The sequence below is a fragment of the Ctenocephalides felis genome, unplaced genomic scaffold (genome assembly GCF_003426905.1).
Source record: "Ctenocephalides felis isolate EL2017-DRISC unplaced genomic scaffold, ASM342690v1 CF-g0.4_SCAFFOLD_01492, whole genome shotgun sequence".
In the NCBI taxonomy this organism is placed as follows: domain Eukaryota; kingdom Metazoa; phylum Arthropoda; class Insecta; order Siphonaptera; family Pulicidae; genus Ctenocephalides; species Ctenocephalides felis.
The window spans coordinates 47998893-48014310 of record NW_020537646.1 but is presented as its reverse complement, the minus strand read 5'-3'; the positions used below and the strand labels follow the sequence as shown (position 1 = coordinate 48014310).

Here is a 15418-nt window from a genome sequence, read left to right as displayed (position 1 = left end):
TTTGTAGTGCCAGCCAATCTTTTATCATTTTACGTATTTTTTGTATCACTTGAATTAGTATTCTATATCAAGTCAATATATCTGAACTATACGTAGTTTTGATTTGAGAACTTCGTTATAATCATTTTCAACATTTTTATCTTTAAATTAGTAACTCTCGAGTATTTTTCATTGTGTAAAATATTTCTTGCTTCGTGAAATACAATGTTGAGAGTTTCTATTAATTCGTATATACTTTTGTGTCTTATCAGTACAGGACATTCCGGGCTGTTAGCAGTATGATCTCCCCCACATGGGGGGAATGAATTTTCCTTCCTGTCTCTCAAGTTTTCCTTTGTCAAAGTTTTTGCATGCGTTTCTGAAGCTAAATATCTTATCGCTTTTTTTATCTTGTATAATTTTATTGAAATGTTAGCTAGTACTAGGTTGTGATCCGGAGCTATTGCTGTGATTGTATATGGCTTTTGATTGGATATTGGGTCTTTGGTGGATAACGTGTAGGTGTATTGCTATGTAGAAATGTAATATTGTGAATATTATTTACAAAGTATTTATAAGTTATTTATTAAGTAAATTTTGCTAGAGCTCTTTCTGAGTGTTATTGTTTCGGCAGAACCAGGCTGAGTGTTTGAACCAATTTCATGATCATTGATAAATCTTTCAGATCTAATGTTTCTGTAGGATATGCATAGATAGCCACCAGGGTAATTTATTTCATTCCATGGCTTGCATACTAGAGGTATATTTATTGCAGTGTGAGAAATATTGGATTTTACGAGCATAGCTGTGCTTCCACTTACAGATGTCGTGCGTGTCTTATACCATTCATAGCCAGGAATATAGTAGTTAGCTGTATCCAGCATCCACGTTAGAAAAGCAACGCTGATTTCATAGCCATATAAAAATTGGAGTTGTTGCTCTTTTCTAATTAGACATCTGCAGTTTTTTGTCATTAAGTTCACAATTGTTTCATTATTCATTATTTGAAGCTGGCGCTGTAAAACTCGACTGCGAGCATCATAATTTCGGTTATGCCTTTGGCTGCTAAGAATTTAGGTAAGAACACTTTGAACATTATTCAAAATTTTAGATATGTCGAAGCCCTTTGATCAGTTTGAGAAACATTTCTGTGTTATTGTCGTTATTATCAATATTATGAGCCATTTCAGCGGGAGATATAGTGACTGCTTCACTGTACTTCTTCTGAAGAGGTGCTAAAGTAGGTGCTGGTATTAATATCGGTTTGAGTTTGTGTTTTCTCTTTCCTTTAAATAGTTCAGTAGTGTGGGACAGTTTTTATTGATTGCCGGGTGAGGTCCGTTGCAGTTGCAGCATGTTGGATTGGGGGTATCATTTTCCTTGCAGAGGCCAATTTGTTGAGACTCCGTCCACTTCATACAATGCCTTGGTAGATAAATCTTAGGTGAGTGCCCAAAAGTTTGGCAATGGTAGCACTCGAGGACATAGTTAGTAGTTTTCAATTTTCAATGGAAGATTTGATGCCCAAACTGACCGTGGTAAAATATTAGAGGCCTATGAAAAGCGGTTTCATTAAAAAAATTAATGAAAGTTTGCATTTTTCAGATTGCTTCAATACACTAGTCACTGTAATTTGCGGAAGTTTTGTCTTTCTAACAACGTTTTAAGATGTTGTTGCGTTGGTGTTGCCAAAGGCTCTCTTCTTTGCTCTTCCTTCGAAGCTATTTTCCCGTACCCTTTTCTTGATTATTGCATTGGCAATTTCCATTAGTTTTTCGGATTCCGTATCCATGTCTCAATCTGTGTTCGATAGGGCTGCAAATCTATTTGATAACTCTAGTTTAGATGGGTCGTCGGTGCTATTATTTGAATTTAGCAGTTGCCGAAATTCGTTGCTTGTGTACGCTCTCTTGTTAAATTGGTGCTTTCTTGGGCAAACCATTTTTTGATACTGTTTCAACAGGTCGATTGAAACTCATCGCACAATTTAGTTTTATTTATAAGAAGTTAAACATATGGCTGGGCTGAAGGCAATGTCTTCCTCTAAAGAGGGAAACCATATATGGGATTAACCATGCGTAGTGTTACTTGAGATTTAATTATTTAAAACATGGCTGGACCGTAGGCACTGTGAAAGACAAAAAACCACATATTTCTTTTGTTTTAGAATTTAATGTTCACACTTCAGCGTTCATCGATCTCACTCACCGAGCGAACCCTGATCTATTCCATGTTCAACGCTAATTAACTATTCAGCCTAACGTGTAACATATTATATAAGTTTTAATCACTTTAAATTTCGAAAAACTACGTGCACTACTTACCTACACAAACAGGTAAAGTTAAGAGTATTCAAGGCAATTAAAAAGTTAGGAAAAGCTAAATTATTATATACTATATGATTTAAGATATCAAATTGATTTCGAATATTTGAATCAATTGTCTGAAAAATATCACGAAAAGCATCTAACTTTATTGAGTTTATATCTCTACTGTTGCCGTCCTTTAAAATAACTTCTAAATCCTTGCAATGTTTTCTTAAAGCTCAGTATTACTTTCCGTAATTTATTTAAAAATCGAAATTTTTAAAATCGATTCTTAATTGTTGTAACTATATATTTATTTTATAAACGTTTAAAACACTATTTTACTTTGATGATAATTTAATTTGATCAGAAAAATACGAACACGTAAACTTGCGAGATCAAACAATTTTTTTTTTGACGTATAAACGAAAGATGATTGTGATTACTTAGATAACCTTTGTTAGGAGGACGCCATAGTACTCCCCCTAAAATAAAAAATTGACGGCTATCTGTCAAAAGAAAAGTTAATTTTACGTCATATGTTTTTGGGGTCTTCTTCGTTGGTTCAGTTGCTGATGGTCTGTGATGTGAATTCGAATCTGATTCACAATCAGTTTCTCCATCAACAATTCCGGGACCAAACTCTGCTCAATGCATATCTGTTCAGCTGATAGTCTTGTAGGCATTTCGATAGTGTTGATCCTAGATAATGTTTCTGCCATATTCCTCACCTTTCACATACACGATTTCAGTAGAGAACTGCGATATGTATTCTAATTGTCGACGCTGCCTGTCTGACGCCTTTTCAAGTCTCTGCTGAAACGCATATGTGATTGACTTGTGGTCTGTCTTGATTACAAAGTGTCTTCCTTCTAGCAGATATTCAAAATACTTTATGGCAGCATAGATGGCTAGTAGCTCGCGATCATAAGTTTAATACCGCTGTTCAGTAGATATGAGCTTTCTGGTGTAGAAAGCGATAGGCCGAAACCGGTTTCAGCACTGTATTATAGATTAAAACTTTGTTATGTAGTGAAAGTTTTGACTTTCTACCTGAAAGCCAATTTAACTGTTGCATTTTTACTTTTATTTGCTGTACTTTATTATTTATGTGGAATCTCCAGGTAAGCTTAGAATTTAAGTGCAGTCCAGGTACTTAATAACGTTGTTTTCAGGAATTTCGTCGCTGCCAAGCGTTACTTTTGGACAGCTTTGTTCGGCAGATGGTGTTTCTCTGTGTGGGAAAATCATTAGTATAAATAAGGTAAAGAAACGGCCCCAAAACACTGCCCTGGGGGGACTTCTGCTTCCATTATTTTCGGCTCAGTTATAGTATCGCCAACCTTAACTTGAAATTTTTTCCGAGTATGGTAGAACTCGAAAAACATCTTGTATGTTGGCAATGAATTTCCGATATTGTAGAGAAGGCTTTCATGCCAAACTTTATCAAATGCTTGGCTCACGTCTAAGAAAGCAGCAGCAGATGATAAATAAAAACAATTTTAAACCTCAATATGACTTATTGATACCAAAAGCTTAGAAGAAATACAAAAAGTCAAATATTCTGGCTGGATAAGTGCGCCAGTGTGTAGGTGTTTCTGTGAAAATAGTTGTAAAATTCTGTTGTTGAATTAATTTATTTAATTCTTTGCCATTGCGATTCACTAATCACTAATCGATATCCCCAATTTATATGCTTGCCTATGAAGTATCCTCCAACTACAAGTCTATTACGCACAGTTTCGAAAAATTCTTGAAATAATTATCTTTCAAATTATGCATCGGTTAACAATATATGGCTATTCAATGTCATATGCATAGATAAATAAATATAAATAGCTGGCAAACATGGCTGCTTTGATATTACATCAACTATAATTCTTTCAGCATTCAATAGATGTCGCCACCAACCGCAGCGCGTAAATTTACCATTAGGTTCAGTTCTAGATAAGATTTATTTGAATATATAATAAAGAAAAGATAACCCTGATTAATTCGACTAAATCAAATCAGAACAAAATATACGCCAACAAAATATATTTTCAACAAAATCACAAATATGTTGTCAATAATATATGATGAGAAAAAATTAAACATTTTTTTATTCAAAAATCAATATATAAAATTAAATTGGTACTTGAAAAAAAAAGATCATTGGGAATTCGACATTTTATTTAATATTTAAAACTTATTATATAAGGTTGCTAGGAAAATAATAGTGCGGGCAGTTCGTGCAACTTTTCTTAAGGCAAAATGCCTCTTACAACTAGTTTAATTTGCATATTAAGCCTCGTCTTTTAATAAAAACCAGGCTATTGTTGCAATTGTTTTGTTAAAAATGAAATATTAGGGTATTATGGAATAAAATAAATTCGAAAGTGTACGAAAAATATAACCTGAAAAATGGTAACTATATAGTAAATTATATTTAATTTAAATAATATTGTATTTTGTGTTTTCCTTTGGTAGAGTTTTGCATGGCAATCCATCACATAAAAACATAACACGTCTTCCAGAAAATCAAGAAAATGGTTTGCGATTGACACTATTTGAGCTTTCACTTACGGATACTCTCGAAAATTAAATATTTTAGTTGTATTACATAATTTATTTGTTTATGAGTTTCTTGCTGAACAAAAATTAATCTTAAAGATCTGCGCATCATTTCAAGTACAAAAAACTATTCAAATTAAGTATTGTATTGTTGATGTAAAGTGTCGGTAGTTTTCTTAAATTATGTTTTTTTATATTAAATGTGTGGCGTCTTTGAATAAAATGTATAGGATTTGGATAGAAATTGAAATTGCTGAATGCTAGCAAAACTATTGAGAAATAACATGAGAAAAATAAGATTATTGTAGTAATAGTGTTATAAATAAAATAATATGATAATAATGAAAAATTATTACGTTGGTGAAAAAAATATAATGTGCTATTGACTTAAAGTAAAAACGGTGTTATTAATTATATTACAGCAGTTATAAAAATTTATAGATATAATTATCTTAGCTTATCAGCAATAGATCGTGAAAGAAGGTTAATACTAATAACGACTGATAATAGCATGATATCAAATTGCGTTTTTATTGCCTCCAGATGAAGAACAAATAAGTATTATTGGAAGTGAAACAATTTTAAATGTTTAGTCATATTATTTCAAGTGAAGAAAGTCTCAATTTGATACAAACAAATTATGCATAGCTTGCTTCTACATGAAATAACATGAGTCTAAAACATGTCATGAAAGAAGTCAAACTTTGCCCAGACAAATTTGTGCATAATACGAGGAGTTCGTGAATAATACACGATATTTCTGTACAATTTGCAACAATATATGTATATAAAAATATGATGATTCAAATATAAAATGAGATGGGATCACGAATATTAACGGTTGGGATTTTTAAAATTTGTTGAACATTCGTTTAGAGACAGATTCAGATGCGATAATATTGAGAAATTTAGAGGATAATTAATTACTATTTACTTATGCAATAAAATACATTTAACTATTTTTTAATATTCAACAGGCAACACATGAAATGCGTCAAAATGTAATAGTATTGCCTTGTTTTTGATATTTCTAATTGGAAAACAACATACACTCAAATACATATCAGCAATACATACAAATTAGTATTTAAATCTCAATGTGGTAATTTGAATGTAAAATTATATAAATTATATAAATCAAAATATAATTACAATCATTATATATACTAGTATATAATGACTAATATATGATTTCCATACCTTGACAATAATTTTAACCAATTATCAAAAAGCCTATTCAAAAAACACAATATTCATTGAAGAGATATTAATTATTGGTTCTCTTCTTCATTGTAAAAACCAAAACTTTTTAAGATTTATTGATTTTATTTTAAATTGTAGCTTACTTTATTGGGTGTTGATATTTTTAATCTGTACTTGTTGGCGGTTCAAAATAACTAACCCCCGCTCAATAATAATCTGTTTTTACCTGATTCAATCCTTATTGTCGGATAAGGGTCGATTTATAAAGTTTTATATAATATAGATGGTACCAACATACAAGATAAAATACATAATAGTTCTTAACACCTCCCTTGCAAGAATAAAGCCGTCCTCGGCGTATTATACAAAGAAAAATTAATTGTACAACTTTAGAATACAAAATACTTATTAAAAAAAATTATTAAATAATTTATGAAATTTAAACTTAGCATTACTATTTACACTTATTATATGATTATTATTATTGATGCACTTATCCTATGATTACTTCATTTATTTTATTTTCTGACTGTTTGATAAAGATTGCGAAAATCAGGGGTCTTCTAATCATTTTCTGTGAATTTTTTCCGATAATTAATATTATCGGATTTTAAAATTTTAAAAGGCCCTTTCCATAATGGTGGAAGCTTTTTACATCTCCGCGGATATGGTGTTTCGTCTTTTAGAAGAACAGTCATCAACTTCGAAAGTTTGTGGATTTATATTTTGATCATAATGTGATAATTTGTTCCTTACTATGTATTAAATTTTCACGAGCAAGTTTGTTAGCATATAGCAATCTGGATTTCAATTCATGAACAGAAGAGTCGTAATTATATTGATAATTGCTGATTTTGTTAAAGACAAAGGATTCTCTATTTTTCTACCAAATAACAATTCAAAAGGCGTGTAGTTGGTTGCGCCATGAATAGTGGTGTTATGAATAAAAACGGCATACTTAATGCATCTATCCCAATCGGTTTAAGTTTTATTAATATATGCCATAGAGCCATTCGACTCTTGTCTATATGGGAAGTTTTAATTTTTTTTATTTTTAATAATTTGCAAACATCTTTAAATAAGTTGCTGGTGAACGTAGTTCTCTGATCGGACAATATTTCTTTCGGAACCGAAAGAAATATTAAATTATATTAAGACCGAACTTTAAAACAATTTCTGATACAACTGCGTCTGCAACCGTTGCGCTCTCTTGGTTAGGTATGGGTATTGCGCCCGCAAATTTAGTGAGATCGCAAATGTATGTTAAGAGGTATTTATTTTCCGACTTAGAATATGGATACGGACCACAAATGTCAATGCAAATTTAAAAAAAAAAGGTTCTCTAGCGGTAGTTACTAAAGGTTGTTTAGTTAATCTAGATATTTTATTTTTTTTGCATTCCGTGCATTTGTTGACATACTCTTATATTTGTTTCCGCATTTTCGGCCACCTATAGATATTTCTAATTCTATTAAATGTTTTTTTATGTTCTAAATGTCCTCCCGTTAGTTGAGATTTATGAAATTGTTCTAAAATTTTATTTATTTCCTCTGTGGTTAAATCGTCAATTAATTAATTTAATGGTAATTTAATTAATTAATATCATGGTAAATTTTAACTTGTATATCAGTGTTTTTCAAAATATAGCGTATCAACGTTCTAAAATTTTCTAAGGAAATGTGACAAAAACTTTTAAATTGAATAGAAGAAGGAATAGCAATTAATTTGATATTTTGTTGAATTAAATATGTTCTTAAGTTATATAAGCAGTGGAAAAAGTTTTCGAGTGAAGGCTGAGAGTTCATATTATTTACAATTGAATAAAAAACAGATTTTTGACCAAAATTTATGGTGATATATTGATGCTTTTTATATTTATCGAGATATTCATTAAAGTTCGTATGCTGAAAGAAATCTAAGTAATTGTTTAATTTTTCATCGGATGGCTGATTTTTTATTACGAATAATAAAGCATTTTCTTTGTTTGCAATGGAAGTTAAAATTTTTTTGTTTGATTCTTGGATATTATTGTTAATTATAACTGAAGAACTAATGGTAGTTAAAGAATTTTCAAAGTTAATTTCTTGAACTACAGCTACGCGACATCTACATAAAAGTGACATTTGAACTGCATTGTCAAGAATATCATTTTATTAGTAGTATCTAAAGCTAATTTTTGTAAATCGAAAAAAGATCTAGATAAACTATCGGAATTGGTGTTAGATTTTCCTGATTTATAAATTATTTCAAATTCGTATTCCTCTAATTTGAAGGGTTTGCCATATAAATAAGGTCTAAAATGATTTATACTCCAGACTATAGCTGGCAATTATTTATCTAATGTGGAATAGTTCTTTTCGGCCGAATGTAAGATCCTGGACGCTTACGCGATAGGCAAAACTTTCCCGTCAACTTTTTGTGATAAGATTGCACCTAATGCAAAACCGCTGGCGTCGGTAGTTAAAGAAAACTCTCGTCAAAATCAGGATATTGTAATAAATGAGGATTCATTACCCTATTTTTTAATTCGTTAAAAGCCTCCTCGCACTTATCCGCCCAAACAAATTTTACGTCTGTTTTCAATAATTCTGTTAAAGGTAATGCGATTTGTGAGTAATTTTTAATAAATTTGCGATAGTAGCCAGATAAACCTAAGATATTTTAATTTCTTTCTGGTTAGTAGGAGAAGTAAAATTTTTTACTGCGGCTATTTTTTTGTGATCGGGAGAAACTCCGTTAGAGCTAATATTATGTCAAATAGAGCACACATTATCTCTTTGGTATATATAGGTAAAACAAAGTATTTTGTCTTTTAATTATACATTCACTTGTTTCTACTTACCACTATATTTCATATATACATATATCGCGCGGCATAAGATTTATTTTTGAGCATACAATATGCTGCACATTTTGTAGTAGGTGAAGTTCCAACTTTTATATCATTACATGTATTAGAAACAAAAATATTTTATCGATATTTTCTGGTTCTTTATACATTCCATTTTTTGTAATATTTTAATATTAGATTTTTCTTTTTATGTTGTTGTTTGTGCCATGCAAACTCTAGTGAAATATTTCATTTTTATTATCTGAACGCTTTATAAATACCACTTTACCAGCAAGTGCACTACTTTCATTTCAATTTCATCTTTCACATGCTATAATTTCATAAATTTTGTAAGTTACATATATTGTAACGACAATTGGTATTATCGCCAAAGGGTTGCACAACCTTCAGTGCAAATGGACTCCCCCACCTACTTCTACTAGGGTTCCTGCAATATAAGATCCAAGTCGAGGATTAAAAAGAGCATTAAGAAATGTAACATCCTCTGAGGAGGTCGGTCGGGTCCAGGCGCGAGTCGCTGGACCCGCTTTGTGTATAGTGGTGTGTGTGTTGTGCCAGGAGAGGAGAACCCGTCCAGCAAAGGTCAGATGTATTGTTTAAAAGCTATTGCCTCCGTATAGATTTAATCATCATTAATAATTTATTAATTAATTATTACTTATTAATTAATTATTAATTATTATTTATTGATATTAATTATTAATACCACTATATAAATAAAGAATAGATTAATAAAAAATATACATAATAATAGTATATCGGTATATGATTACCATTCATGCTACAGCGCAATGTATACAAATGCAAGTAGACTAAGTTAGTCCTAAATATATTAAATAATATCTTGATTTTTTTTTTTAATTAGATGATATAAGAATGTATTGAATATAATATCTCAACCTATAAATACTCATAATAATTATTGAACCACTGCACTATTGTGTATCATCCTTAATTAAAATATTTAAGCCCGCAAAAACCACACATAAGATAACAAAATACAGACAGTATAAAACTAATATAATTTTGGAATTTAACTAATCACGAAGTTTTTGATAATTATTAAAGAAATAATTCTCTTTTTAATTTTTGTGTGCTCTACACCTTTGTACCAGTCGATTTTGCACTTTTCTTATATTTGAGTGTCAATTCAATTTTATATAATTTAGTTATCACCACAATACAATATATAATTATAATGCCGCAAAATTTCAAATATTTGAATTAAGGATGATACACAATAGTGCAGTGGTTCAATAATTATTATGAGTATTTATAGGTTGAGATATTCTATTCAATATATTCTTATATATCATCTAATTTAAAAAAAAAAATCAAGATATTATTTAATATATTTAGGACTAACTTAGTCTACTTGCATTTGTATACATTGCGCTGTAGCATGAATGGTAATCATATACCGATATACTATTATTATGTATATTTTTTTATTAATCTATTCTTTATTTATATAGTGGTATTAATAATTAATATCAATAAATAATAATTAATAATTAATTAATAAGTAATAATTAATTAATAAATTATTAATGATGATTAAATCATATAATATACTTGTGCAATATATAAATAATATATATTTAATTATATAAAAATATAGTTATTATTATACATATACATATAAATATATAATTATTAAAAATATAAATGTATATATCTTGTGTTTTATTAAAAATGTTTTAATTTATCAAGACGCGCGGCGAGCAATGCTGTTGCTAGTCGTTGCGAATGAGAGACGACTTACACGGGTGCTATATGAGCGCGAGCGTGTACTTGCTCAGGTTTTTTCTAATTTTGAATGTGTTCTACCACATGAAATAAAACAAAATTTTGCACGCTAAAAGAAAATTGAATAGCCGTTCTAATGATGCTAATTAAAAATTAGTCCAAACAACCGCACTACCCGAAAATTCAAAACGAAAAATTATTTTCACTTTTTCCTGCACTAAAAAATAATTATTAAACAATATTTGTTATAAAAAATATAGTAGACATCGATATGCATATAATCCCGTTATTTGTTTTTTGATATCTTTCACCGTTGCGACAAAAAACGACTTTGAAAAAAGGGGCCACTTTCACACATTTTCAATGATATCTCGGCCAAATGATGAGCCACGGATTTGAAATTTGGTATATCGGACTTTCTCGAAAATACCTATAAAATGGCATCAAAATTATTTAAATACCAGGGTGGGGCCAATTCTGTATGGAAACACGCCCATACCCTTTATTCTATATACTATTTTGCAAAACACTTCCTTATTCTTTGCCTGTTTATGCTAGACTGAATATTCATTTTAATTTCAGGCCCGACGGAATACATTTTATTGACATATTTTATAACCTAATTATATGAGCCGTCGAGCCTGGGCAGGATCGTCCCTGTTTACGGGATTAACAAACCTTTTCCTGACCGTTTTATGTAATAATATTTTACAATGTTACAGCGACGGTCACACCAGATGTTCTGGTTTAAAAATTATCCATTCTCCGCCGCCTTAATTATTCACTTATAATTAAGATCAGTATGTATATAAGTATGTAATTTTACAATGGCATTATGTACTAATTAAAATTACAAAGTAATTGTGAAATTATGTGAATGTATTGATCACAACAGTTTATATAAAAAAGGATTATTGACAAATACCAATATGAATTTTATAGTAAAACATAATTCTTAATACTAATTTTAAAATAATTGTACTGTGTAAATAATGAAAGTACAGTAATATATTTATTTTATGAGAAAATTCTATTCTACATCTTCTACTGGTAAAGGGCACAATTTAACAATTGGCCTTATAAATATATCATTTTTTGTTTTTACTGTAGCTACTCTCACATTTTTATCTTTGCCGATTGCAGTGCCTATAACGCGACCCAGTAACCAGCTTAATGGAGGTAAATTATCTTCCTTTAAAAGAACTATGTCGTCCACTTTTAAATTTTTTGAGGAAGTTTTCCATTTGTAACGACTCTGAAGCTGACCGAGATACTCTATGGACCAACGTTTCCAAAATTTATCTTTTAATTGATTAAGTTGTTGCCAAAGTGATAATCTACTTAACGTTACGTCGATTAAGCTGGGTTCCGGAAATGCGGTAAGTGCTTCACCTATCAAGAAATGTCCGGGACTTAAAAACGTGGGTTCATTACTATCATCAAAAACACTTGTAATTGGCCTTGAATTAACTATTGCTTCTATTTGGGTTAAAACCGTGGAAAATTCTTCGTAAGTTAGACAAGTTTCTCCCACTACTCTTCGCAAATGATGCTTAATTAATTTTACCGCGCTTTCCCACAAACCACCAAAGTGTGGTGCGTGGGGTGGATTAAATTTCCACTCAATGCCCTCTACGGCAGCCGCGTTAATCACCTCGTTTCTACTATGCTCATTTTTAAACAAATTATACAGCTTATGTAACTCATGCCTAGCGCCTATGAAATTTGTACCATTGTCAGAAAAAATTTTACTGCATTTGCCTCTGCGCGAGATAAAACGTTTCAAAGCAGCTATAAATGCGTCGGTTGTCAAACTGGTAACTAGTTCCAGATGTATGGCTTTTGTACTAAAACAAATAAAAAGTGCTATGTAGCCCTTCATTTGCGGTGCTTTTCGTAGCCCACTTGTACGCAAATTGATTGGGCCTGCATAGTCTACTTCGGTATTTAAAAAAGGACGAGCTATGGTTACTCGTTCAATTGGTAGATTTCCCATTATCTGCTGAGAGCTAGTAGAATTAAAACGAAAGCAGCGCACACAATTTTTGATTATAGGTTTTATTGCGATTCTACCTTTGATTGGCTAAAACTGCAGTCTAACATTAGCTAGAACGGTCTGTGGACCGGCATGCAAAAGACGGACATGTTCTCGTTTTAAAATTATATTTGTTAAATGATTATCGGCTGGTAATAACAATGGAAACCTTTGTTCATATTCTATGTTTGCCATTTGTATTCGACCCCAACGTGTAATAGACCCTTCTCATCTAAAAATGGATTTAAACCTAAAATCTGTTTATCTATTTTTGTACTAGCAGACCCGCTGTTCAAATATTTGAGAATGTTTTCAAAATTTTGTTTTTGAACGATTTTAACAATATGGTGTAATGATTCTTGTAATTCGGTTACTGTCAGCGGTCCGACAGTTTTATTCTTGCAGTTTTTAATAAACCTAATACAATAAGCCATTACGCGTTGGAGTTTATTAAAACAAGAAAATCGTAGGAACATGTCGTCCATCCTCTGTGAACAAGTATTTATTTTTCTTTGAACTGTTTGTTCGGGAACTTCAAAATTGATATTATCCGTTACTTTAAAAATTGACGGCCAGGAGTCAGTTTCAAATTTAAGCCATGCTGGACCATACCACCACAAGTCCATGTTTATTAACTTATGACCGTAAATACCGCGCGAAATGAAATCGGCCGGATTGTCCGTTGTCGGCTCCGTAAGCTTTCATGGAGGCATCACAAAAACCATGAATTTTAATCCGATCAATTTTGTCTAATTCAAATAACGGACGCGGAATGATTATATTTTGCATGTGTATTATATTATTTTCAAAATCGAGCCAACGGTTCATAATAGTGCTATCAGCAACTTCATCCCAATCGGTTTTTAGCTGCCATATATCTTGCATTATTAATTTAGCTAAAACTACACAAGGCGAAATAAGGCCGAGAGGGTCGAAAATTTTGGCAATAGATGATAAAATGGCGCGCTTTGTTATTTGTGATGATGGAATTGAAGCATTTGAAGAGATTTGAAATACATCTTTCTTGGGGTCCCACAATAAACCCAAAGCCTTAATTATATTTTTATTATCGATTAAATTGAACGCATTCGTTTCGCGATTTTGTCAAGGAATCAATAATGCTACTGTTGTTTGCAGCCCATTTATGCAATTGAAAATTGCCACGATTAAAAAGTTGTATTAGTTCCTCCTTTAACTTTATTGCCTCTTCTAATGAATTTGCACCCGAAATAATATCATCCACGTAGCAATCGTGTTGGACAGCGCGTGAAGCTGAAGGAAAGCTCTCTCCCTCATCTAATACGAGTTGATTCAGCCAACGAATAGCCAAATATGGCGCACAAGCAGTTCCATAAGTAACTGTAGATAAATTAAAACATTTAATTTTGTCATGAATATTTTCACGCCATAAAATTCGTTGCAAATTTTGATGTTCTTCATTGACGCGAATTTGTCGAAACATTTTTACAATATCCGCGGTCATTACATAAATATACGATCTAAAGCGCAGTAAGATAGTAAAAATATCCTGTTGTAATTTTTGTCCTGTATAAAGAACGTCATTCAGAGAAATGCCTGTTGATGTTTTCGCAGACGCGTCAAAGACAACTCGGATTTTGTCACACCTATTTTTAAAAACCGCGTGGTGGGGCAGGTAATATGCAAACGAATTTTGTGAGATATTTTGTTCAAAATTAGGAACTTCATAAGCATGCCCTAATTTAATATATTCATTAATAAAATCGCAATATTGTCGTTTCAAATTCTCATTTTTGTTAAGGCGAGTTTCTAAATGTAAAAATCTACGCTTTGCTTGTTGCAATGATTTGCCTATAGCTGTTGAAGCATTTGGTTTTAATGGTAATGCTACGGTGTATCGACCATTTATATTTATAGTTACGTTATTTACAAAATTCTCTTCGCATAACCTATCGTCTAAGTTTGGAATTTCCTCGTGATTAATCTCTTCTATCTCCCAAAATCTCGAAACTGCTTTATTTAATGTAAGATTATTTACAATAAACGTTCTTTTATAATTTGACAAGTTTTCATTGTTCGGGTAGGCTAATCCGCAAACAAACCACCCAAACACTGAATTTTGTAAAACCGGCAAATTATGTCCTAAAGATATGCTTTCACCTCTTAAGATTTCAAAGAATGAACCGACCCCGATTAACATATCAATATCGCCAAGTATATAAAAGTGGGGGTCCGAGAGAGTAACATCTACAGGTAAATTTAGCTGGGACGGATTTATGTAATTCGAAGGTACTTTGTTTGTAATTTTTTCTAATATGACGAACGATAACTGTTTTGAAAAACTAGAAGACTCGTTTGAAATCGATACGCGTGCAATTGAATCGCCATTTATATTGATGCCATTAACTCCAGTCAGCTGTACGGAACTTGGAACGGTGTTTATACCTAGAGAATCCACTAACCTTTGGGTAATAATATTTATTTCTGAACCCGTTTCTAGAATGCACCGTACACGAATTTTTTCCCCCGAAATATGTTTGACAAATAAACAAATAGTCAGTAATAGAGCGCACGTGTTATTTAAATTAGCATTCAAAACTTATGATGCAGGTAATACCGCAGTAGACGGCCCGGGAGATTGCGGGTTATTTGCTTTAGTTTGCAGACTCTGTTCTAAATGTAATAAAGAATTATGAGGTTTATGACACATTTTACATTTATATTTTGATTTACATGATCGGATTGTATGTCCGTCACCTAAAT

At 31.5% G+C, this 15418-nt stretch overlaps 2 protein-coding genes across 2 annotated transcripts; both read right to left on the bottom strand.

The window, feature by feature from the left end:
• Positions 1-11671: 11671 nt before the first annotated feature.
• On the bottom strand, positions 11672-12637 carry LOC113371336. Its single transcript, XM_026611964.1, has one exon. The coding sequence runs from the start codon at positions 12635-12637 to the stop codon at positions 11672-11674; it is 966 nt and encodes a 321-aa protein (XP_026467749.1).
• A 1105-nt stretch (positions 12638-13742) lies between these two features.
• Positions 13743-14855, bottom strand: LOC113371335. The gene has a single exon (XM_026611963.1). The coding sequence runs from the start codon at positions 14853-14855 to the stop codon at positions 13743-13745; it is 1113 nt and encodes a 370-aa protein (XP_026467748.1).
• Between the last annotated feature and the right edge of the window lie 563 nt (positions 14856-15418).

Excerpts from the sequence above, each read along its gene's own strand:
- LOC113371335 (XM_026611963.1), bottom strand. The coding sequence starts at position 14,855 with ATGTTAATCGGGGTCGGTTCATTCTTTGAAATCTTAAGAGGTGAAAGC.
- LOC113371336 (XM_026611964.1), bottom strand. The coding sequence starts at position 12,637 with ATGGGAAATCTACCAATTGAACGAGTAACCATAGCTCGTCCTTTTTTA.